A 25,745-nucleotide genomic window follows, 5' to 3' on the forward strand; every position below is an offset into this window, starting at 1 on the left:
GAGTCTGTACATAACAAAACACGGTTGTGTTGGGACTGTTTAATAAAGGTAAGGGCCTGGGAAATTGCCATCAATTCCGCAGTAAACACCCCACATGTAGGTGGCAGCAGATGATTTTCCGTTCCAACAGAGGACATGAAGGCATACCCAACATGATCAGCAGATTTAGAGCCATCAGTGTAAAAAACAACAGCATCCCGAAACTCCCATAAAATTTGGCGGAAAAAGGAACGGAACACCACCGGGGGGATGGAATCTTTCGGACCTCGGCGGAGATCCATCCGAATTCGAGGCCGAGGAACTAACCAAGGAGGGGTGGAGGGGAGAGAGCGAGGAAGACAGGACAAAGAAGGAAGCTGAAAATCACGGCAAAGAGACGCAAGGCGGAGCCCAACCGGTAAACCCGCCCGAGGGCGGGAGTCGGGTGGGCGACGTCCATGGTCTGGGAACAGGATAGAATAGGAAGGATGAGTGGGAGAGGAATGGATAGTGAGTGCATAAGACACCAGAAGCTGGGACCACCGAACAGAAAGGGGGGACCCCAGCTTCAACCAGGAGACTATCAACAGGGCTAGTATGGAAGGCACCGGTGGCCAAACGGATACCACGATGGTGGACTGGATCCAGCACGTGCAGTGTGGAAGGAGCAGCTTAACCATAAACTTGACAACCATAGTCCAAGCGAGACAGAACTAGAGCACGATAAAGACGGAGAAGGAGGGAACGGTCCGCACCCCAAGAGGAGTGGGCAAGGAAGCGAAGGACATTGAGTTTACGGAAACATCCTACCTTCAGCAGTCTGATATGGGGCAGCCAAGCGAGCTTGTTGTCGAAAAGAAGATCCAGGAAACGAAACTGTTGGACCACAGGCAATCATTGTGCAGCGAGATAGAGCTCTGGATCAGGGTGGATCGAAGTATGGCGACAGAAGTGGACCACCCGCGATTTTAAAGGAGAGAATTGAAACCCGTGTGAGAGGGTCCATGCAGAGGCACACCGTATAGCTACCTGGAGCTGCCGTTCTACAGATGCCATCAAGGAGGAACTAACCCAAATGCAGAAATCATCCACATACAGGGCAGGGGCAACCAGGGACCGACAGAGGCCCCAAGTCCATCGATAGCAATGAGGAAAAGAAGGACACTCAAGACAGAACCCTGTGGGATGCCCGTCTCCTGGGTGCGTGGAGAACTAAAAGCAGTACCAACTCGAACTCTGAATGACCGATGGATCAGGAACTGGCGGATAAAAATCGGGAGTGGGACCGAAGACACCACTGATGAAGGTTAAGTAAGGTGTGATGGCGCCAGGCCGTGCCATAGGCCTTGCGAAGGTCAAAAAACACTGCAACCAAATGGCGGCGCTGGGAAAAAGCCTGCCGAACTGCGGATTCCAAGCGAAGTAAATGATCGATTGGAGACCGTCCCTATCGAAAGCCACACTGGTAAGGGGACAATAGATCCCGAGATTCGAGGACCCAATTGAGCCGACGGGCTACCATCCGTTCAAGTAACTTACAAACAACATTGGTCAAACTAATTGGCCGATAGCTGTCAACAGATAGGGGGTTCTTACCAGGCTTAAGGACAGGAACCACAATGCTATCCCTCCACTGAGAAGGGAAGTCACCCTGGAGCCAGCTACGGTTAAACACCCGAAAAAGATGTTGCCGTTGTGGAGCACTGAGATGTTGAAGCAGTTGGTTATGAATGGAATCTGGGCCAGGGGCCGTATCACGAGAAGAAGATAGAGCAGAAAGAAATTCCCATTCAGTAAAAGGTTCGTTGTAAGATTCTGACTCACAAGGGGTGAAACATAACGTGGAAGCTTCAGCCCGCTGTTTTTGGTGAAGGAAAGCGGCTGGATAGAAGGCTGACACTGATGCCACTGCAAAATGGGTCGCAAGATGTTCTGCAAGAACTAATGAGTCCGTACAAATGCCATCTGGGAGGTGAAGGCCTGGGAGGGTGGACTGCCGATGGCAACCTTGGAGAGAGTGAAGTGTAGCCCATACCCGTGACAGAGGAACAGGAGAACCAAGGGAAGAAACGAATCGTTCCCAACATATCTGCTTGCTCTGTTTGATTAAATAACGGGCTTTAGCACGGAGGCGTTTAAAGGTAGTAAGGCTGGCTACGGATGGGTGCCTCTTAAAGTGTTGCAAAGCTCGACGGCGATCACGGATGGCAATGGCAATGGCCTTACTCCACCATGGGACTTGCCGGCGACGAAATGGTCCAGATGAGCGCGGGACAGCAAGGCTAGCAGCGCGAACAATCGCGTCAGACATGTCACGTAAGACGTCATCAATACAACCCGACAAAGAGGGAGAAAACACGACCTGTGCAGTGTATAGAGGCCAATCGGCATGTTGGAAAGACCAACGAGGTAACCTGTCCATTGGGGAGCGGGAAGGGAGCGTGATAATCAACGGGAAATGGTCACTATCACAAAGGTCGTCGTGTGGCGACCAGTGTAATGAAGGGAGGAGAGAGGGAGAAGAAAGAGAAAGATCAATGGCAGAAAAGGTACCATGACCAGCACTGAAATGAGTAGGTGAGCCATCATTAAGAAGGCACAGGTCGTGGTCTGCAATAAATTGGTCTATAAGAAGACCTCGTCTAAATGGAAAGACACTGCCCCACAAGGGATGATGAGCATTAAAATCCCCAAGGAGGAGGAAGGGAGGAGGAAGTTGCTGAAGAAGGGCAGTTAAGGCAGCAGGTGTAAGAGTCCTGTCAGGAGGGAGATACAGATTGCAAACTGTGACCGCAGAGTCTAAGTGGACCCTAACAGCAACCGCTTCCAATGTAGTTTGAAGAGGAATCCACGTGCTAGCAATGTTTGTATGGACCAACGTACAAACGCCACCAGAAGCCCGCAGGGGTCCGACCCGATTTCGATAGAAAACATGGAACCCACGGGGGGTCGGTGAGTGAGCATCAGTAAAATGAGATTCCTGGAGAACCACACAAGCTGCAGAGTAGGACGAAAGAAGGGATTGCAATTCCGGAAGGTGATGATAGTATCCATTACAATTCCACAGGAGAACCACAGAACGATGGTTTAAATGGGGGCTGAACACGCTAAATCCAGTCATACCGCCGGGTCCCCACCCGTCACCGACAAGGAGGGGGCGACATCCCTGAACGACAGGTCAGAATCCGGTTGTGAAGTCAGGGAAGGGACCTCCGGTGACACCTGAGGCTCTTTGTCCCAGGACTTATGCTTCTTCTTCTTTTCAGGCTGAGATCGAGGAGGGCTGTGTGGCATAAAGGAGCCAGCTGCAGCAAGATCAGGAACAGAAAGAGACCAGGCGACCTGGGGGCCAACAGACCGCGGTCATCGCGCGGCAGCAGACCTTTGGCCTGGAAGGTGCCGGGAAGGGGCATCCCGGGAGAGGCGCCCTTGACCGGCAGATGCCGAAGGAGTGGGACACTTCTCCGGCTGGGGAGGGGGAGCAGCGCCCAGAGGAGAAGGTGTAGGAGCCGCAGGGGAGGGGGGGAGGAGAGGGGTCCGGGATGGGGGTATGGAAGGGGGATGAAGGGCTGTAGATGTAACCAAGGCGTAACTAGATGTCATGGACACAGGGTGAAGTCGTGTATATTTCTTACGGGCCTCTGTGTAGGTTAAACGATCGAGGGACTTATACTCCTGTATCTTTTTTTCCTTCTTATATACTGGGCAATCTGGTGAACGTGGAGAATGACTACCATGACAATTTACACACACCGGAGGGGGAACACAGGGACTCCCCTCATGGAATGGACGTCCACAGTCACCACAGAGAGGGGCCTGTGAAAAGCGGGAAGACATGTGTCCAAAACGCAAGCACTTAAAACACCTCATAGGAGGTGGGATGTACGGCTTCACATCACAGCGATAGACCATAATCTTAACTTTCTCAGGGAGTGTATCCTCTTCAAAGGCCAGGATAAAGGCACCAGTATCAATACGATTGTCTTTAGGACCCTTCTGAACACACCGAACAAAGTGAACACCCCGCCGTCCGAGATTGTCCCGAAGTTCCTCATCAGTTTGAAGGATGAGGTCCCTGTGAAAAATCACACCTTATACCATATTTAGAGACTGGTGGGGGGGTAATGGACACAGGAATTGTGCCAAGATGGGTACAGGCACGAAGGGCCGCAGATTGGGCAGCTGAAGCAGTTTTTATCAGCAACGAACCCGACCGCATCTTGCTCAGGGAGTCCACTTCGCCAAACTTGTCTTCAATGTGTTCCACAAAGAATAAAGGTTTGGTATTAGTGAAAGTATCTCCATCAGTCCTGGTGCAAACTAGATAACGGGGGAAAGGTTTTGCCCCTAGCCGACGGGCCTGACCCTCTTCCCAGGGGGTAGCCATGGAAGGGAAGGCCGAAGGGGCAAGAGAAGCAGCACTTGAGGAATCAGTTCCACGCAGAGAGACGGCCGCAGAAGAACAGCCAGAGTTCTGGACCCGTATGCGTTTCATTTGCATAGCGTCCGCCCTGATACCACCCACTCCGATCAGGGGCTCTCCTCACGGACGCCACCCAGCCACAGCAAGGGCCGTCTGGCACGGCGGCCATTGCCGGGAGTTCCGATGCTCCAGGATGACTAGCAACCACTCCAAGGCATGCATGAGGAGGTCACAGCTCAGGTATCAGAAGTGTGATCCCTGTGTGTTCAGGGGGCTCAACCAAAAGGGTACATAGCGACCCCACCACACGGGCTGGCTACCGTGCTGGCTATGCACCCTTTTCAGTTCAATGACTACAGGCACTTAGAATATATCACTGAACAATCTCCGAAATTCTGTCAGCTCGTAGAAATTGAATGATAATAACGAGTTTCAAATTCCCTGTCTGACGCCTTTGAATATTTTTGCCTGCACTTCATTCTGTGCATTCTAACAATATGATTTTCATACAGGTTTCAAATAATGTCGCTGAAACATTTTGAACAGTGATGACACTGGTGCATACACTGTTTATACAACTGCATTTTCTTTAGCACCATGTGCAAATTTTTACATCAAGAAAGAAGTAAAAATTGAATATATGGTGCATAAACACATTTAACCTGCCTTACAACTTTTTATGAATAATAAACAGTAGTTATGATAATACAATACGACCACAGACAAATGATTTGTGCTTTGACAAACATGTAGTGGTTGAACATTCTCATTGGTCACTTCTCTATACGACTACAGTACTGATACTTAGACACTTTTACAAAGTACGTTGATCACTGTAACTTTTAAACTAGGCCCTCATGTTGCAGTAACATTTCGAACAGTGAGAGTACCAGTAGATACACTGTTTATATTACTGCATTCCTTTAGCACCATGTGCAAATTTTTACTCTATTAAAGCGATAAAAATTGAATATAAGGTGCAGCAATGAATTTTTACTGTTCTAACAGTTCATGATATGGTATCTTTATTAAATGTTACTCAAGTACTACGAGATATTTGTAATTTTGTTACTGAAACAAATGTGTGAGAATGCAATTTCTATCAAGTCCGTTAGAGGGCTACGCTCAATGCATTCTGAGTAAGGGAAAATAACACTACCATGAAATATTTTCTTAGGTTTGATGCTTCAGGGAACTGTTACACTGATCAATGAGCATTCTGGAGTCATGTACCATTTGTAAATATTTATGTAATAGCATAAAAACCAAAGATATTAAGAGAACTACAAAATATAAGTCTGCTAGAACTAATATTTTAATCTTTCTGCATAACATCTGAAGGGATTTTGCCAACTGCCAAAACTGGTGACGCATTTTTTGATCATGTTCGGGTGGGGGAAGGGGGGTGATCACACCTGCCTCTCACAGTGCAGACGTCTTCACATGTGCTGAAAATCTTACGTGCAGATACATTTAATAAAGCTCCTAATTCTGAAAACTATGTACATTTACAGCAAGGAAAGAAAATTGTACGAAACAGATTTAAGTACAACAAAGTAACACTGGAGACAACAATGGCTACAATACTGTCAGCTAGGTAACGTTGGCTGCAACCAAAAACGAATGGCTACGATTTAGGACTAGAAAACTGAATGGTCATTTCACAATGAACAAGCACCAATATTGATACCATAGCAAAATGAAACATAAGTTTTAAACTTTTATAAAATATTCAAGCAATGATAATTTTATCATTTTATAATCATCAGTGCTTATTAATCATAGATGACCTTACATTGTAAAACACATACAAAACCCACAAGTTCATAATTTATCGAAACAGAAATTAATAAGAATGTTTATGAGCGACCACAAAGTATGCATTTCAAATTTAGGTATACAAGACACATTTCAGGATCACTACCACCCACTACTATCTGTAAATAGCGAATATGGAACTTACTTCATAACCATCTTCACCCTCACCACTGGGGAACTTTGATGTTGTTTTAGTCTTCTTCTTTTTCTTGCTTTTATTACCAATTTTCGTTTTTGCTTTCCGCCGAGGAGCTGCTGCTTGACTGCTATTAGCATCACCACTGCCAGATTCTGCTTCTTCATCTGCACCATCTTCTGGTGTTTTCGAACCTTCCTCTGCTTCCTGTAGCATTTGTTCAAACTCGGCATCTGAGTCACGATCTGAACCTCCACTGCCTTCACCCTCCTCCTCCTGCAGATAGCGAACAATGGGAATTACCAAAAACACACATTCAAATAAATCATTAAATTAACTTAATATCTAAAACGTTCTGTACTTTATTCAAGTCCGCAGGCTTTTGCGCTCACTGGCACAAAAGTAAAATAATCTGGACCAACTAAGGCACATCATATTCCTCTTAAAACTCCCCTGCTGAGGTCTTCTGAAGAAGTCATGCTAAAATCAGGTACTGAGGCATTCTCTTCCATCTTTATGGAACTTACTGCTATGAATATCACAATCACAGCACAATGACTGGTTATTAATTTTAATAACCTAAGTAAAATACTCAATAACCGGAAGCAAAATGAATGCCAGCTTAACAACATGTGCCAAATGTAAGCATGGTACACAGATGATCTACTTCAGCACAATGTCGATTTGTAATGGAGAAGCCCATAGCACTCACAGCAAAGTGAAGTTTCTGCCCTCAGAGGATGGAACAGTTCAGTCACAGCACTTGACCACACTGCTAGACTTTTCAATTCTTTGCACAAGTAACATTCATATATAGAAAACCATTAAACCTGCATGGAAACATGAGAAAGGTGAAAGTCCTCTGTCTGGTAAGGGGACGTTGTTGAATACAATGAATTATTCTTTTTAAAACTAGTGCACATTTCGCAATAACATTACTTACTTAATTTGGCGCAATTAGAGCCACCAAGTGCTCTTATGTCTAGTCAGACACATTCTACATACACTGATGGAGAAAAATCACAACACTACGAAGGAGTTGTGTGCCTCACATGAAAGCTGGTAAGCACGTTTCTATATCTGAAAGACAATGTATTCAAATTTTGCACCAGTTGCATACATGTGACGCTAGTAGTGCTGCAATGGTCATGAATGTTAATTACCTTTGAGATTGGACATGCAGAGTTCATGTTAGTCAAGAATGCCTTTAAAGTGACGAAGACTATTATCAACATCGCAGAGTTTGAATGGGGTTGTGTACTAGGGCTATGAGAAGATGGTTGCTGTTCCTGTGATACTGCAAGAAAATGTTGTAGGAATGCAGCCACTGTACACGATTGCTGGCATTTGTGGTGACAAGAATATATGGTTGCAAGAAGACCAGGCTCTGGACAGCCACATGGCACTACCAAGAGTACAGACCAGGGTGTTTGGCATATGGCTCTGGCACATTGTATTGTATTGCATTTTCAGCAGCAATTTGAACAGCAGTCGGCAATACAGTGACACAATAAACTGTTGCAAATTGGTTACTTCCTGGACAGCTCCGAGCCAGGTACAGTCTAGCGTGCATTCCACCGATCGCAAAGCACTGCCACTTGCAACTTCAATGGCGTCCATTAAGAGCTCAATGGAGGGCAATATTCCTGCAAGACCAGGAGTATTTAATCATATGCTGAGAGTTCTGGAGCCAAGATTTGACCTCTCTTTCTCACTTTGTCCATCTTTCCCATTGCTATTAAATCTATGAAAGTGACTGTGCACTGTGAGGGTTTTAATGGAAAATTGCTTGTGGCATTTGTTGCCCCATCTGAATAATCTCCTTACATTTATTGAGGAAGGACCCTCTCATCTCCCTCTCACCCCCCCCCCCCCCCCCTATCAACAAGTTACGAGGGTAGTTTGAAAAGTTCTCAGAATCACCATGAGAGGTCAGCACTAGCGCAACAAGTTGTTCATGTGATATTCATTGGAATGTTGCCTGTAAATACATGCCACATCAGCGCTCTTGGAAGAGAGCTGTGGCAGTGACATGGTTCTGTTGTTCCTGTGTAGGGATTTGCAAAGATAGGGGAAAGGAAAAAATAAAAATACAAAAAAATAAAAAAATAAATAAAAAATTTCCACAATACACTGGGAGACTCTGCTCCTTCATATTCAACTGCTGCCAAGTGGAAAACCTTGCAAAAGTGCACTAAATGGTCATGGAGGATTGCCCAATTGAAAATGCGTGCAATTGCATCAAAATTTGAAAAATGAGACTTAAAATTTATATCTAAGGCAGTTTCAGTTGCGAAACTGACGCAAAATGCATTCTTTGAATGCTGACTGAATGACTGACACATAATGAAATGTGTAAAACATTTTTGTTCAACTGAGACTGAAGCAAAACTATTTTTTGTCGAAAGTATTTTATATGAGTGTACAAACAGGCAGTAGTTGCTTTTCTTTGTGTAAATATAAATGACGGTTATCCATGTGTTTAGTTAAATCTGTTTAAAATGATAACTTCCATCATCACTCAGTGTTTAGTAACTCATCTAGAGGATGATTCATTCATTCAAGAAAATTTTGATTGTTGTGCGGAGCTCAAAAAATCGCATCGGATCTTTTCCAGTGCTAAGCCAGTGTACTGCTGAATAATATGCCAAGTCATTTTCTTCAAACTGTCCAATACACTAGCAGAACTGATGATGCTTGAGAACATGTGATCTTACATAATTAACAGTTGACATTACCGGCTTTGAAACTTTTGAGATATCCAAGCATTTTCCACACAAAGACCGTTGATAAATGATGCAAGGTACGATTAATGGTTTTGATCCATCATTATATTCTACCACCTTTAACACAAGAGCAGAGACTACTTTACTCCCCCCCCCAAAAAACACACACACACACACACACACACACACACACACACACACACACGTTTCTGCCACCATCAGCTGTGATACACATTAAGTTTTTCCACTATAGATTGTTTTTCTGAACAGCATTTTCTACTCTTTCACAACTTTCTTGTCCCATGGCCACGCCATGAAAGATGCGAACGTCAAGAAGCTCTTCATACACTTCACAATTTTTGTTTACCCGTCGAATAAAAATTAACATCTGTGCCGTAACCTGAAACATTGTTGATTCATCCACAGCCAAAGAGAACCACTCTAAATGCTGAGCTTTTTCAGACACTTTATTTAATATACTTTTAGCAATATCATTTACTCTTCGAGTCACAGTGTTTGCTGACAAATTGATGTTTTTTAAATAAATTAGCTCTTTCTGGACACATTTCTTCAATTGCTACAATCATGCAATCCCTTATTAATTCACCATCAGTAAATGGTTTCCATCTTTTTCTATTGAGTGAGTCAAGTGGAAACCAACATGATTTCCTGCTTCTTGGTCAGCATTTACTTTCTTAAACAAAATTTTTTGAGATTTTCAAAGACTCATATTTCTAACCATTTGATTCCAGTGAATTTGAAATAAATCTGAGAAGGTTTAGTCTCATAACATTTTATTCTCATAATGACGTTTTATATTGTGTTCTTCGAGAACTGATACTGTTTCTCTGTGAATTATCTGCAACCACAAAATATTAATGTCCCCATTGCTTTTTAAAATTTCTGCGAACGCTATCTATCTTCCAATTCTTTTCCATATTTACACAAGTCTACACAAGGGATGTAACTTAATTGAACTGGTGCCAATCAGTAGTATCAGGCGCAAGGGTTCTGAGTAAAGAACTGCACTGGATTTATCTTTAAGGCAATCTTAATTAAATTAAATACTCACTGTTAAGCACACTATATCATAACTAAGAAACTGCAGTCAGGAAACACAATAGTCAAACTATAATATGCTTTTCAGATTGCACAAGTTGCTGCTCTCCACAAGATGATACAGTACTATTGCATTTGTCCACTCTCTGGAAGATGTTACTACTTTACAGTTATCATTGTTGGAAGTAGTCTTAACAAAAGTGCAGCACACACAATGGCTATCACCACGGCAATGGAAGGACCTGGTCACTTGCCCGTAAGCGCCAAAAGAAATTACAAAATTGAGTCAACCCCCCCTTCCCTTTCCCTTTCCATAGGTATCTCAATCATCGTCTAGTCCTCGAATGAAAATTTGCATGTAATCTAACACTACAGTATGTTGGTGTGATGCAATATAGTCTGTCCAACTTTTCTTGGGCCATGCCAGCAGTGATCGCTAGGCACTAAGTGGTAACCACTACCAGTGCCACATGGTAAGGAATGTTGGGACGGGAAGATATCCGACAGTGCTGATATCACAATAGCTCGTGCTATGTTCTGACCACTTGCTGTAATGTTAATGATGCACGGAAGTAACAAGGTTTCTGAAAGCACATTACAAAGACCTTCCCAAGTTATTTATTTGTAGAAATGTGTATGAAGTGAAATTATGGCCACAGCTCTATGCCAAACAATAAGCAATTCACTGTGTAATGACTGTAGTTCTGCTCAGTGTCATCTTATAAATGCTGGCAACAGTGGTAACCATAATGAAAACTCTTATTTGTACTGAGAAGTTCTGAGCTGTACAAAGGTATCAAGCTTCAAGAAAGCTTAGACTGCAGCTAGATCTTGGCCCTTGGAACTTAGTGGAAGAGCCCTTAGGCTAAAATGTCTAGAGACTTCTGGTTTACATTGTTGTTCCTAATGGATGTCTAGCAGCTGAATTTATCATTTGTATATGGCGGTGTACTGTTTGGTTCACAATGCTTTCCTAGTTGTCTCCAAAAAGGCAGCACTCTTCTCGCATTCTAGTCAGTGTAACTATGAACCGTAATTTGCAGGTAGCTATCAACAGCTGATATTGTTGACTGTTTCCCAATCATTACAGCGGCTGCTCAAATGCGCCGGAAAAAGTAAAGGAAAATAAAATTCCATGAAAATTCCAGGTTGATTATGCCATAAACAGCTCCCGATAAAGAAATGAGATGGAGGGAGGGGGGGGGGGGGGGGGTGGGTGGAAGGGGAATGACCTCACATTACAGAAAAACACCTTTTCTTTCCTCACATCTGAGACAGATATACTAGCCAATGATCAGTAGTTTAACCACCATTTTAAACATCAATAATGTTTATGGAATAATACATATAATTAACACACTCTGAAATATTAAATATTTTAAAATTTTTGATTTATAAAGCTCAGAAAAATGAAATTGCAATGCCAGGTTAAAAACCCGATTCCCTGAGATTTTTAAGAAATTCCCAGTTATTTCCCGGATTTTTCCACGTAAAATTATTTCCTAGAAAAATCATCACCCTGGCTATTATTATGAGGCAGACCATCAACAGTTTTTATCTCATGATAGCAGTCAGATGTTCGAATAACGTGGCTGTGGTGTATGCAAATTTGGCATGCAATTTCCCACACTGATAACCCCTCATGCCAGTAGATGACTACGCATTGCCCTAAGCTTGAAACAACTATCCAAGGCATGATGATGGATTGAACAATGTACACAAGTCACTTTGTCCTATGAAAGACTGGAAACAAAGCCGTCTATTGGACTTCATTAAGAATGTGCGTACACAGTTATTTCTTGTGGTGAAAATAGTACTAAGAAAGATTTCCGATTAAAAAATACTTATGCAAACCATAAGGGTGGCATGGAACTTTGACCAGCAGTTAACTGGAAACAAATTCAATGATATTAACGACCACTAGAAATAGGACACCTCACTCTTTTCAATAATGGTAGAATATGTCAATGTATATGACAAAAAAGTCAAGTCCAGTTGGGAGAAATACGTAGATACGGACAGTGAAGTGCTGCCGCGCCCCACACAGGGACGAAGTGGAGAAAGGTTAGGGCAGCTATGTGCAGTTGGGATGTTAGACAGAGGGTGGGGGAGGTGGATACGGGGGAGGGGGTAGTGAATTGGTTGGCTGGTTTGGGGTATAAAGGGACCAAATTACAGGGTCATCATTTCCTTTTTCCTCAAGCAAGCAAATCTCAAGGTAGAGCAATTAAAAACAAAGGAGTTGGGGGAACTAAAGGCAGTAAAACTAGTGGGGAACCAAACCAAAAGAGAAAATGAAAGACGCGGACCAAAAGGGGAAACATACACTAAAAGGAAAGGTAGAGGAAGGTATTAAAATCATATAGCAGATGGCTTGGGTTGGCTGATCACGGGGATTAAAAAGAATGAACCAGCCACTCCGCAACATACTGAAACTGCCAGCCTTAAAGACAAGGCGAAAAGAACACACACAGAGAAAAGGCAAACAACAAGGCATACAAAATGCAAAGCAAGAGCGATGAAGAGGTAAAAGGGTGAGAGGGTGGAGGCCTGAGAGGGAAGGCCGGATGCCCAAGCTTAGATGATACGATAACCCGCCCTCAGAAATAAAACATAAAACTAAATCGGCCGTTGAGGCATTGTCGCCCAACACCGTAGGTAGTGTGCTGGAAAGTTTAAAAGTCTGCCACAGAGCAACTAAAATTGGGCAGTCCAACAAGAGGTGGACGACAGTTATATGGGAGCCACAGCAACACCGAAAGGGGACCTCGCGACAGAGATGGTGTCCATGTGTCAGCTGAGTATGGTCGCTGCCAAGCTGGCAAAGGACAACAGAGTACGAGGTCTGTCTAAAAAGTGTTCAACCTTTCATTTTTATGTGCAAAATAGAGACGGTAACATGGCGCCACTGTACACCATAAAGGAAGAGACCTTTATGCGCATGCGTGAATTTTGTCCCCGTCGTCCTGACTGTTGGTCGCTGAGTGAGGTGCTAAACAACGTGTTTGAGTACAGTTTCTCTCAAGATGACTGAACGTGTTGAGCAAATATATTGCATCAAAATTTGTCAAAAGTTTGGTGATTCTCAAAGCGAAACACTTTGTAAGATTCAGCAGGCGTTTGGAGAAGATGTGATGGGTGTAACACAAATTAAGGAGTGGTTCACCAGATTCAAATACGACCACACATCAGTGGAGAGTGACCAGCATTCAGGCAGGCCCCAAACTGCTCGGAGTGCAGCTGTTCCGTCCATTTTACATCTCGTGGGCTCATATCGGGACTGAGTGGTGGGTGGGGAAGTATTCCCTATCCATACCTGTGTAACGTTTCTCTCACTGGCAGGGTAATACGCGGTCTTGCATTATATTGCAAAATGAGGACACCACCTGCAAGCATAACAGGCCTTCTTTGATGAATTTTCATGTGCAAAACATTTTACAGAAACAGCTTGTTACAGACATCCCCTCGGGCACAATTCATAGCTACGACTCCATTCACGTCGTATGCAAAGATCATAATCAGTTTCACTTTTGATTGTTAACAGCGGAATTCTTTCATGCATGGAGATTCGGAACTTTTCGATGTGACGACTTCAGTTCTGGCTCAAAATCTTGTATCCAGATTTGATCAAATGCAACAATTCTTTTCAGAAACTATTCTCTTTCTGTTCGATATATTTAAGCAGTTCTTCTGCGATTCTTTTGTGACCTGCTTTCTGCTCTTCACTTGGATTATGCAGAACCCATCTGGCAGCTACTTTTCTCATCTTTAACTTTTCAGTTATTATTCTGTGAACTGAAGTGACAGACATTCTGGACTCATATGCAATTTCCTCAAATGTCTTTCATCGATCCTCTCTACTACTACATGTAATGTGACCTGACTGTTTCGGCTTCCATTTTAAAACTGAATTACTCATGACACAGCCACACCAATCAGCAAACACATACACGACTGTCACCCCTGTAGTCTCATTCAGAACTGACAGGAATTTCAACTTGTTCACACCACCATGAATGTAGCACATATGGAGTGTGTAGGACTTTTGAAATGACTGTCATATTACCACTCATTACGAATTCAGACTGTAAGCTCCTCATACGAATAGGTATACAATATCTTAAACAACATACTCCAAAAAAATAGAGTATGCAATGGGAGCCACGTTTTTAGTGCTTACTCGAAAGATATTTGATGAAGGACATTTTGAAATTAATGAATTTACTCTGACTATAAGATGACCACCTCCTTTATAAGAGGCTGCTAGAGGAAGTTTTATGTCTAACATATTATGTCTAACATATAATTAAAATTGCAAACTGTTTCCCTGACATAAAATAACTGCCTAAAAAGTTAACACAGTTCCTATTCGAAACATACCATTCCTTGATTGTCAATGTTTTGATAAAACAAGGAGAGGTAAAATAAACAAGAAGAAATGACCTACATTAACTTTTTTCTTCAATTCCTTTTCTTGCTTACTATCTACACAAGCTGACTGTGCTATCTTTACTTTTACTACTACTACTACTACTACTACTAATAATAATAATAATAATAATAATAATAATAATAATGATGATGATGATGATCACTGGTATTATCATCTTCGTTTGTAAGCCTACTGGTATTTCTTTTCTTCTGACACTCTTCCACTTTTTAAGCCGCCGTCTAAGCTACCCACAGCATTAGATATGCAGCACTTTTTGAATCTATTCATAACAGATTCATTTGAGATTCTGCCCCAGCATGGATTTGAGTGTTTCCTGAACTTCCCCCTTTGAGTGAGACATTGTCTCCCTGAAGGAACCACTCACTACAGCTGTCACAGGTGAGCTGTAAAAGGTCTATTCGTAACAACATTCATTACCTGAACTTGAGAGTTCATGCTACCATGAATAATTATCAGGTCTGTGTTGTTATGTGCTAACAGATTCTAACCTTCCGGGATGACGTGTTCCGCAAAAGAATCCAGCACCACATTTTCCTTCTGTTAAGCAAGAAACCTGGGATTCTGTTCCAAACAATATTCAAATTCTGTTCTGAACAACCTCCAACCAACATAGCATCAGGTCATTTGCCATCCATCCACTGTCGTGGTATGCTGTGAGAAGTCACTGAACTAGCACTGGTTTGTGTCATGATGTAAGCCCCACCATCTTCATCTTCCTCACCCATCAGCCAGTACTTTCTTTGAATTCCATGACATGCGCATTTGGAAAATAATTCTTTACCTCCAGTGTCTTCATTCTGACAGTTTCAGTAATTGAGAAAACTTCATTGCATTTCTCTATCACATACTAAATAACCCACTGCTCCAATTTGTGAAACATTTCCTGCTTTGGTCCCCTGAAAGTTTGGAATGTAGGACTGGCGGTCTTTAATTTATTCTTTATCTGGCACTACCCACAAACATTGGCTTCTGCGACACCAAATGTTCTTCCTGCTGCACAGCTGTTTATCGCTGCATCTTCATGGTTCACCATTTACTTGAAATTAGTATCCTGCGTATCAACAGGGGACAGCGAACTCTTAGACCCACATGTCTCAACAGTCACAGCTGTAATTGGCACCCATTACTGACTGTTACAATTTACAGTCCTTACAGCACTGACAATATAAGCTAACTGAATGACAACATACTTTGTGCTCTTGGCTCCCTGTGGCTGAACAGGTAGAAGTCTTACCACTTCTCGTTACCAACACACCCAACCTTGAAAATCATCAGTGCTGCAGAACAGTAGCAGCATTAGAGAAATTGTTGAAACTCATGTTTCCTTTGTTCTGTATTAGTATTAGTCTTTCTTAAGGGCGTGTAGATTGGGGCCAGAGCCAGTCACAGTGGTGTGTGTGTAATTGGTCGTGAGTTGCTAACACAGCAGTTGTGTGTAACGGATGGGAGGATAGTTTCACCTAGCTAATGATAGACAAGAAAAGGGGTAATTTATTTCTAGCAGCACTGATGAAATTTATGACCTTGGTTGTCACAAATATTTGACTGTTTCAACTAAGTGTGTGGCAATTTCCGAAGATCGTGGTTAGAATGGGATCTAAGAACACAGTTCTATTTTCCATATATATAGCAGACTTCTTGTTTCCATACATAATGAAAAATGACCTCAGCAGCAATAGTTTAATCTGCATACGTGAGACATCCCTGCATTTTTCAAATGACTAACCCAGGGAAAAAACCTGATCTTCTAGTCAGCTAAGTAACCTCATCTTATAGTCAGCTAAATTTGGTATGTACTGAAAAAGTTGAGCATAAACTGAAGACGTGGCAGTATGTGGTGTCACGCTTATAAAATAACAAGAAAAAAGTAAACTGATGAACGAGAAAGTGATGATAAATGCTATTTATAGTCAGGGACTATCACACAGCCTAGAATAAAATTCCAATTATGTTCCTCTAAATCATTTTAAATTGACAGTTTACTCTAGCTGCTCTTGTTCAGCTGCATTTTGGTAAAAATTGTACAAGAACGGCACAAAGATTTAGAACTTCGGATCCTGCTAAAACATACGAGGATTGCAACTAAGAAGAATGGTACAGAAATAGACTGCTTAGGTTTTGCAGATGATATAATGACTTTAACAATAGCAACAGATCAAATTAATGTACTGAAAAAGTAGCAGAACAAACTAACTTCCAATCAAACAAGATATACAGAGCAGCAGCTTTAAATATGTGGGCAAATTGAGTACAATCAATGGGCAGGATAAAGATGCCTTGAAAGCATGAGACAGAAAAATGGAAACAGCTTTCTAAACCTCGTGAAACATTTATGGAAAAGTACATTTTCCTAAATAACACAATCCATCATTACAGCTCTCACACAAATAGTTCATTTCTACGCATCATGCCGTCTTATACTCCTTGAGAGATGTTTACCAGTATAACTAAAACAAAAAGATAGAAAGATCTTATTCAATGAATGAGTCTAATTTATACAAACAAGACCCATATAAAAATTTTAAACAAGACATGTAACAAAAAAATCCACGATGAAATGCAACAATATTATGAAAAGGATAGTTGCTACTCACCATATAGCCGAGACGCTGAGTCGCATATAGGTACAATGAAAAGACTGTTGGAAAGTGAGCTTTTGGGCAACAAGGCTTTTGTCAAAAATAGATAACACATACACACTCACGCAAACACAACTCATACAAACATGACCGCAGTCTCTTGCGTGTGTGTGTGTGTGTGTGTGTGTGTGTGTGTGTGTGTGTGTGTGTTCAACAAAGGCCTTATTGGCGGAAAGCTCACTTTGTCATCTTTTGTTGTACCTATCTGCGAGTCTGCATCTCCACTATATGGTGAGTACCACCTATCCTTTTCATAACAATAAAACAAGAAATATATTAGGAAATAGAAAAAAATAAATAAAGAACGCACAAATGCATTAATTATTCCAAGAGGACAAAATGCACCTTCAACAGCATTTCACTTGAAACCACAAACAAGAATGTCTTGCTGCGTGAATGTAAAAACATATTTTCCGGAAATTGGTAGTTATACAACCAGAACACAAGCAAAACTGAGACCTCTGCAAAACAGCTGTGTGGCATAGAGGACTTTCAGAGACAAGAAACAAACAATGGTGGCAAATGGTCAGGTGATGAACTTGCTTGTCACAGTGCGTTAATGAAAACATCTGGCTTCAACAAAAAAGAATGAACTGAGAACAACTGTCATAATATGCAAAGTTATTGTGGTCCTTCGATGACTGACTAGCAAGATAAAAAAAATAGAAACATAAAAATGTTTATCAGTTATGAAACCCATTATGCATGCAACAAAAATGCTGATGCAGGGCTTTTTAGGTACCCTCACAAAACATTACTGGCTCATTTGCATAGTAAATTGAAGCAGAAGCACCCCAGATTAGTTCATAAAAAACTCCTCTTAGTATATGAAAATGTACTTTATCACATATAGGGCACTGCAAAGCTAGAGATGTAAGGGCCAGCCGGAAGAAACTCCCTACCTACCCACCCAACTTTCCACATTTGGTCATCTTTTGACTTTCTAACCTGAAGAAGAAGCTTTCCTGGAGGGAGCAAGAGAATGAATGAAGGAAGGATGGGCTTTGATGCCCCACCAATGGCAAGGTCATTAGAGTCAAGTTTGTATAGAGGATGTACAGAGGAGGAAATCAAGTGAGTCCTTTCTAAGGAGCCATTACAGCATTTGCCTTACATGGTTTAGGGAATCACTGCACATCCAAATCTGGATGGCCCAATGGGGATTTGAACAATTGTCCTGAACCAAAGCCCACAGTTGTACCACTGTGCCCTCTTGCTCAGTAGTTGGGTGTGAAGAATGTTTCTTCAAACAAAGAGCTATAATCGAAAATAATATTGTTCAGAGATGAAAAAGAATTTATTATCTGGAGGAATAGAAACATTCCAGTCGTCAGTACCAAATGTGTTCCACCCAATAGAAAATAGTAGAAAAACAAATTTAAATTTTTGCAAAACCAAGTAGAGCAAAACCCCTATTTTACGTTTTTGTGGAGTCCAGGCTTAAGAACCGCAAGACGGAGGAAAATGCAGAATTGAGAACAACGTTAAAACCCCAAAATATGAGCAAAAAGGTGTAATTGTTTTATATATATATATATATATATATATATATATATATATATATATATATATATAATGGAAGGAAACATTCCACGTGGGAAAAATTATATATAAAAAACAAAGATGAGGTGACTTACCGAACAAAAGCGCTGGCAGGTCGATAGACACACAAACAAACACAAACATACACACAAAATTCAAGCTTTCGCAACAAACTGTTGCCTCATCAGGAAAGAGGGAAGGAGAGGGGAAGACGAAAGGAAGTGGGTTTTAAGGGAGAGGGTAAGGAGTCATTCCAATCCCGGGAGCGGAAAGACTTACCTTAGGGGGAAAAAAGGACAGGTATACACTCGCACACACGCACATATCCATCCACACATACAGACACAAGCAGATATATATATATCAGAACGTATCTCTGCCTACGTAGATCAACACCTTCAACCCATTACATGCAGTCTCCCATCCTTCATCAAGGACACCAACCACTTCCTTGAACGCCTGGAATCCTTACCCAATCTGTTACCCCCGGAAACCATCCTTGTAACCATTGATGCCACGTCCTTATACACAAATATTCCGCACGTCCAGGGCCTCGCTGCGATGGAGCATTTCCTTTCACGCCGATCACCTGCCACCCTACCTAAAACCTCTTTCCTCATCACCTTAGCCAGCTTCATCCTGACCCACAACTTCTTCACTTTTGAGGGCCAGACATACCAACAATTAAAGGGAACAGCCATGGGCACCAGGATGGCCCCCTCGTACGCCAACCTATTCATGGGTCGCTTAGAGGAAGCCTTCTTGGTTACCCAAGTCTGCCAACCCAAAGTTTGGTACAGATTTATTGATGACATCTTCATGATCTGGACTCACAGTGAAGAAGAACTCCAGAACTTCCTCTCCAACCTCAACTCCTTTGGTTCCATCAGTTTCACCTGGTCCTACTCCAAATCCCATGCCACTTTCCTTGACGTTGACCTCCACCTGTCCAATGGCCAACTTCACACGTCCGTCCACATCAAACCCACCAACAAGCAACAGTACCTCCATTATGACAGCTGCCACCCATTCCACATCAAACGGTCCCTTCCCTACAGCCTAGGTCTTCGTGGCAAACGAATCTGCTCCAGTCCGGAATCCCTGAATCATTACACCAACAACCTGAAAACAGCTTTCGCATCCCGCAACTACCCTCCCGACCTGGTACAGAAGCAAATAACCAGAGCCACTTCCTCGTCCCCTCAAACCCAGAATCCCCCACAGAAGAACCACAAAAGTGCCCCACTTGTGACAGGATACTTTCCGGGACTGGACCAGACTCTGAATGTGGCTCTCCAGCAGGGATACGACTTCCTCAAATCCTGTCCTGAAATGAGATCCATCCTTCATGAAATCCTCCCCACTCCGCCAAGAGTGTCTTTCCGCCGTCCACCTAACCTTCGTAACCTGTTAGTTCATCCCTATGAAATCCCCAAACCACCTTCCCTACCCTCTGGCTCCTATCCTTGTAACCGCCCCCGATGCAAAACCTGTCCCATGCACCCTCCCACCACCACCTACTCCAGTCCTGTAACCCGGAAGGTGTACACGATCAGAGGCAGAGCCACGTGTGAAAGCACCCACGTGATTTACCAACTGACCTGCCTACACTGTGATGCATTCTATGTGGGAATGACCAGCAACAAACTGTCCATTCGCATGAATGGACACAGGCAGACAGTGTTTGTTGGTAATGAGGATCACCCTGTGGCTAAACATGCCTTGGTGCACAGCCAGCACATCTTGGCACAGTGTTACACCGTCCGGGTTATCTGGATACTTCCCACCAACACCAACCTATCCCAACTCCGGAGATGGGAACTTGCCCTTCAGTATATCCTCTCTTCTCGTCATCCGCCAGGCCTCAATCTCCGCTAATTTCAAGTTGCCGCCACTCATACCTCACCTGTCTTTCAACAACTTCTTTGCCTCTACACTTCTGCCTCGACTGACATCTCTGCCCAAACTCTTTGTCTTTAAATATGTCTGCTTGTGTCTGTATGTGTGGATGGATATGTGCGTGTGTGCGAGTGTATACCTGTCCTTTTTTCCCCCTAAGGTAAGTCTTTCCGCTCCCGGGATTGGAATGACTCCTTACCCTCTCCCTTAAAACCCACTTCCTTTCGTCTTCCCCTCTCCTTCCCTCTTTCCTGATGAGGCAACAGTTTGTTGCGAAAGCTTGAATTTTGTGTGTGTGTTTGTGTGTCTTTCGACCTGCCAGCGCTTTTGTTCGGTAAGTCACCTCATCTTTGTTTTTTTATATATATATATATATATATATATATATATATATATATATATATATATATATATATATATATATATTATTAAAAAATCATAATTCTACTAATATATTCTATAAAATCAGTATAAGTGAAGGAAATTAAATGTAAAATACAATGTTTAGTGCAGTAGTTTATGGTAATGAATTTCATCAGTTCTTCAAAAAAAAAAAAAATCACAGATGCGTAACAGCAAGTAAAAATCTTCATAAAATTGATACTGTTATGTGGGTACAAGGTAATCAAGCTATTTTCTCAAACATGCTACGACCCCAAATTATACTTGAAAACACACATCTCTGTGACATCTTTCCTTTGTGTTAACCATAAAAAAAAGCAATAATTGATGAACATGATGATTTAACTGAATACTGAAGTACTGTGAAAGGCTTCAGAATCTAATGTACGTACGTACGTGCGTGCGGTAGCCAATGGCAGATTATTTGGGTCGAGTAGATTTCAGGCTGTGTACACGCTAAGCTTGAAACAGGTTTCTGGATACTTTATGTGGACACCATTTCGAAACATGGAAACATCTATCCATAGTGATGTCTGTACAGATCATAGGAAACAATATTTCATGCCAGCTACCATATGTCAATGCTGCACGGCACAAGTGTGCGTTTAAATGTCACAGTGTGTTGTCTGTTGTATAGAGTAGTTAGACGTTCTGTTTTCTCTTGCCGTATTAAGTTTTTCCGAGAGGGTGGGGGAAGGGGTGTGAATGCAGTGGATGAGGCAGCAGACTGTTGAGTTGTTGTTGTTGTTGTTGTTGTTGTTCCAGGCCGACAGCTGCATGTGGAATATATGGAGCAAGCACCACAAGAACAGCAATAAAACAAGAGGCTCTGCAGAAAACTGTTACTACATTTGGGAGAATACTGAGGAAGACTGAATAGAAAAGAAAGTATGGTTGTTTGTCGTAGCTTGCTTCGAAACGTGAAATAAATACTCAGGGCTCTGGAATGACACTCCTCTTCTTCTTCTTCTTCTTTTTTTTCCCTCCCCCTTTTCTTTTCTTTTTTAAAGAAACAGTGATACCATATTTGCCAAAAATTCAAAATTGTTAGGTGATATCCAAGTGAAATTATAGAAACTAAAGCTGTCTTCCATGCTCAGTTCCTAAAAAATGGAAGTTTTTCCCACCAACTGTTCTCTAGTATGTTTTTGCTCACCAAAGATGACGATTGTATGCAAACCAAAAATCGATTCATACAACTAATCTGATTTTATCAACCATTACAACTACTATTCAAACTCTCCATCAAAATAATATTGCAATTTTAAAATGAATTACAAAATTTTTTGATAAATGCAACCTTATTCTGTAAAACTACGAAACACAGAGACGCTTGTGGTCTTCAGGTAGCAATTCACGATGAAAAAAAGAATGAACGACGACAACAATGTCTCATTTTGTTTGCCTGAACCTTCGAGTATTAATAATGCAGCAGCACATATTAGTTTCCTTGTCTCTAGATATGACGTGGCAGACAACAGGAAAAGAACACAACAAATAGCATTGCAAATTATGCGATACACTGAGAAATGTTTGTTGCTAGTGTGGATAGCAACAGAGACAAGAAACACAGTCGTAAACAGATGCAAAACATTGTAGGAAATAATGTTTCCAACTGAAACGTTTTCAGTGGCAGTGTGGACATGGCTTCACAGTACTTTTTCCAGTGGTAATGTCACTAGCGGGCTTTTGACTATAGACTTTCGATAGCACTTGTGAACAACCCCTGTGTGCATCTCTATTATTCATTTCTCTCTTCGTGTGTGGTGTATGTGCGCAGTATGCCGTTTCAAAGCAATAGTGCATTGAAAGTACCATATCACAAATACATCACACTTACTAAATGTCAATTAATAAAGCATGAACAATGCAGTGCCTCAAGAGATTTTATGGTAACTAATGCACAAGACAAGATTCAGAGTAATCTTTAGCCTAATGGATAATGTTATGGTTAGCTGAGTTAGAGGTTTGTAACTTGGTGCATGCCAATATTTCTTTTTTTCAACTTAGCGTTGTTACCACATTTGTTATGCTCGTAATACTGTCCTCCAATATTCACAGTTGTTAAACATTTCTGTCTGGTTAGAGAACCAAGGATGAAATAAATATTTGCCTGTTTATTTCCGAATGTGTGGTCATTCCCGAGTGTGTGATCGGGCAGAAACCTTAGACAATAGCTTACATTTATGATAGTGAAATGAGCAGCAATAAAATTTATATTGCTCCTTGTCACAAATACTTTGCTGTTTATTCCCAAATCTGTGGCCATTTCCTAGAGTGTGGTTAGGCGGGAACCTAAGAGGACAGCTTAAATTGCTGCAAATGAAACAATGAGCAATAATTATCACATTTTTCTTGGCACAAATATTTTGTTCATTGTGCAACCACTTATCATAAAGATTTCTTGCTACAGCTGAGATTCTGCTGTCACTAACACATCCACAAACATAAATTTGACGCTATCGCAACTGACAAATCAACAGCCTCAGTCCTGGTTGCCTTCACAGTGCCACCACATTATGATTACATCAGTTCTTGCAAGAAGTAATGGGAAACGTACTTATTGCATGGTGTAGCCAAATATTGAAAAATTGTGTTGGCAATGCCAATCGTGGATTAGATCACCATTTCCTCTCTCACATCTATCCTCTCCGCAATGGCCTAAAATATTCCCTTAACTCTGCCATCACTCATGGAGCGAACTGTGTCTTTTGTGCCACTTATAACTCGGTCAGTCACCTCAAATATCAATAAGAAGGAAACGGGACTACGTCACATGAGACATCAAGTAAGAACGTAGAAGGTAGTAAACGTTACTAGGAAGAAATGTAAAACAGGGAATTTTTAGCATTGATCTTATGGGTTTTGCAGAGTGGCTACGAATTTATGGTGCAAAAAGCAAACCAGAGAACATACAATTGAAGTTCTACCGCAGTGTGTTTTTTATTCAAATTATCAGCCCACCCACTTAAACACTGCATCACAATGTGTACATTTAATTTTTTTTCTAGCACCTTAACTTCTTTTGTTTTCGATGTATCTATCCCCCCCCCCCCCCCCAAATCTAGGGCCTAAATATACTATTCAATTCATGCAGTTACCTTTTGCTTCAGCAAAGGATATACTATCACATTTTGTTACTGCTTTGAACTTTGCAATTTTATATACATAATAAACCAACAGCATGATATTTCATTACTTACCGAACTTCCACGTTTGCGTTTGCCTAGTTTTATTTTGAGTGTGGGAACTTTGGTGTTCTTTTTGCTTGACTTTTTGTTACTTCGATTACTTCGTTTCTTCTTATTCTTCTCTTCCCGATCCTCCTCCTCATCATCATCCATTCCTCCATCTTCACCCTTAAAAATGGAAGTAAATTATTTCATGTTCTGCACTAGCTTGCTACAATTAATTACTCTTGTTACTTTGTAAAATGGCAATGAAACAATGCAAGGGCATAAAAAATTTATAGGTACTAGTCTTTAAACTATTTTTAAGCTAGTACTTCTCTTTTATAATCTTTTAAGCCAACACCTCCACTCAATACTGTTAACTGTATTCAGCTGTAGTTCAATGACTTTAGAATGTCATACACGTATATCAAAACAGTTACAGGAAGATATGACTCTTTTAATAACTGCTTCCTAACTGCAATAGAGTCTTACTAAATGGAACCACTTGGAAGTGCAGCACCTGAATACCAAGTGTGATCGACAAGAAACACGAATCACAGGAGTATTCATTGACCTACCGGAAGTTTTTAATGTGGCCGAACATATGATTCTGCTGTCAAAGCTTGTGAAGTACGTTATCCATGGCCTGTCCAACAACTGCGTCAATTGCTTCGTCAGCAACCTTAAGCGAGCATGAGTAACAAGCACATTATGCCACTTTAAAACTATGAAGAAAGAAGATGGTTCTGCTGTTAGGCAGTTCTCGTGACAGACATGTAGGCCAACACTTCCAGGAAATGTTGGGGAGTGAGTATCAAGTCACCAGCAATGTGAAGCCTAGTACAGGTTGGCGCAGGTGACTGATAACATACGGAGTTATGTAAGAATTTTACAACAGAAGATCAGATAGTGATGTGAGTGAAGCTGGGAATAGTCTTCACAGGGAGACAGATAACTACTGAAATTGGTGGCACAAATGTGCACCTCGTACAGCTGTTCCAGCATCTTGATTGGCCTCACCATAATACAGCTGTTAGGTGTAACTTTTAGAATGTCAACTTGATAATCTACCATTACTTGCCTGCCTGTGGCAGTACAGTCAGAGTGCTGATTCCTCAGTACTCTGTTTAGTTACAAAATGGCTCTGAGCACTATGAGACTTAACATCTGAGGTCATCAGTCCCCTAGAACTTAGAACTACTTAAACCTCACTAACCTAAGGACAAAACACACATCCATGCCCGAGGCAGGTTTCGTACCTGCAACCGTAGCAGTCGTGCGGTTCCAGACTGAAACACCTAGAGCTTGGCTACAATCGCCAGCTTCTGTTTAGTTTCACTTAGCTTATAAAATTCACCGCTGGATGTAGCTAGCGTGCTCAGTATCTATGCTCAACATTTTGATTAATGCGTACATCGATAGTTATCAACTTTTGAGTGGTGTTGCACTGAAATACCGACTATCGAAAACTCTGCTACTCAATTGTTTGTTTGTTG

At 41.8% G+C, this 25,745-nt stretch overlaps 1 protein-coding gene across 4 annotated transcripts in view; it reads right to left on the reverse strand.

The window, feature by feature from the left end:
* The window catches only part of LOC124607291 (chromodomain-helicase-DNA-binding protein Mi-2 homolog), a 164,418-nt gene that overhangs the window by 116,163 nt on the left and 22,510 nt on the right, over positions 1-25,745 (reverse strand). For all 4 annotated transcript variants that reach the window (XR_006978802.1, XR_006978803.1, XR_006978801.1 and 1 more), the window contains exons 7-8: positions 24,280-24,435; positions 6,366-6,632 (exon numbers count right to left, since the gene is read on the reverse strand). Coding sequence is in view for 1 of the 4 variants with exons in the window: in XM_047139578.1 (XP_046995534.1) it covers positions 6,366-6,632; positions 24,280-24,435 (423 nt within the window). In the remaining 3 variants the exon portion in view is untranslated. The remainder of the gene's footprint in view (positions 1-6,365; positions 6,633-24,279; positions 24,436-25,745) is intronic.

Source organism: Schistocerca americana, chromosome 3, assembly GCF_021461395.2.
Source record: "Schistocerca americana isolate TAMUIC-IGC-003095 chromosome 3, iqSchAmer2.1, whole genome shotgun sequence".
NCBI classification, from domain to species: Eukaryota; Metazoa; Arthropoda; class Insecta; order Orthoptera; family Acrididae; genus Schistocerca; species Schistocerca americana.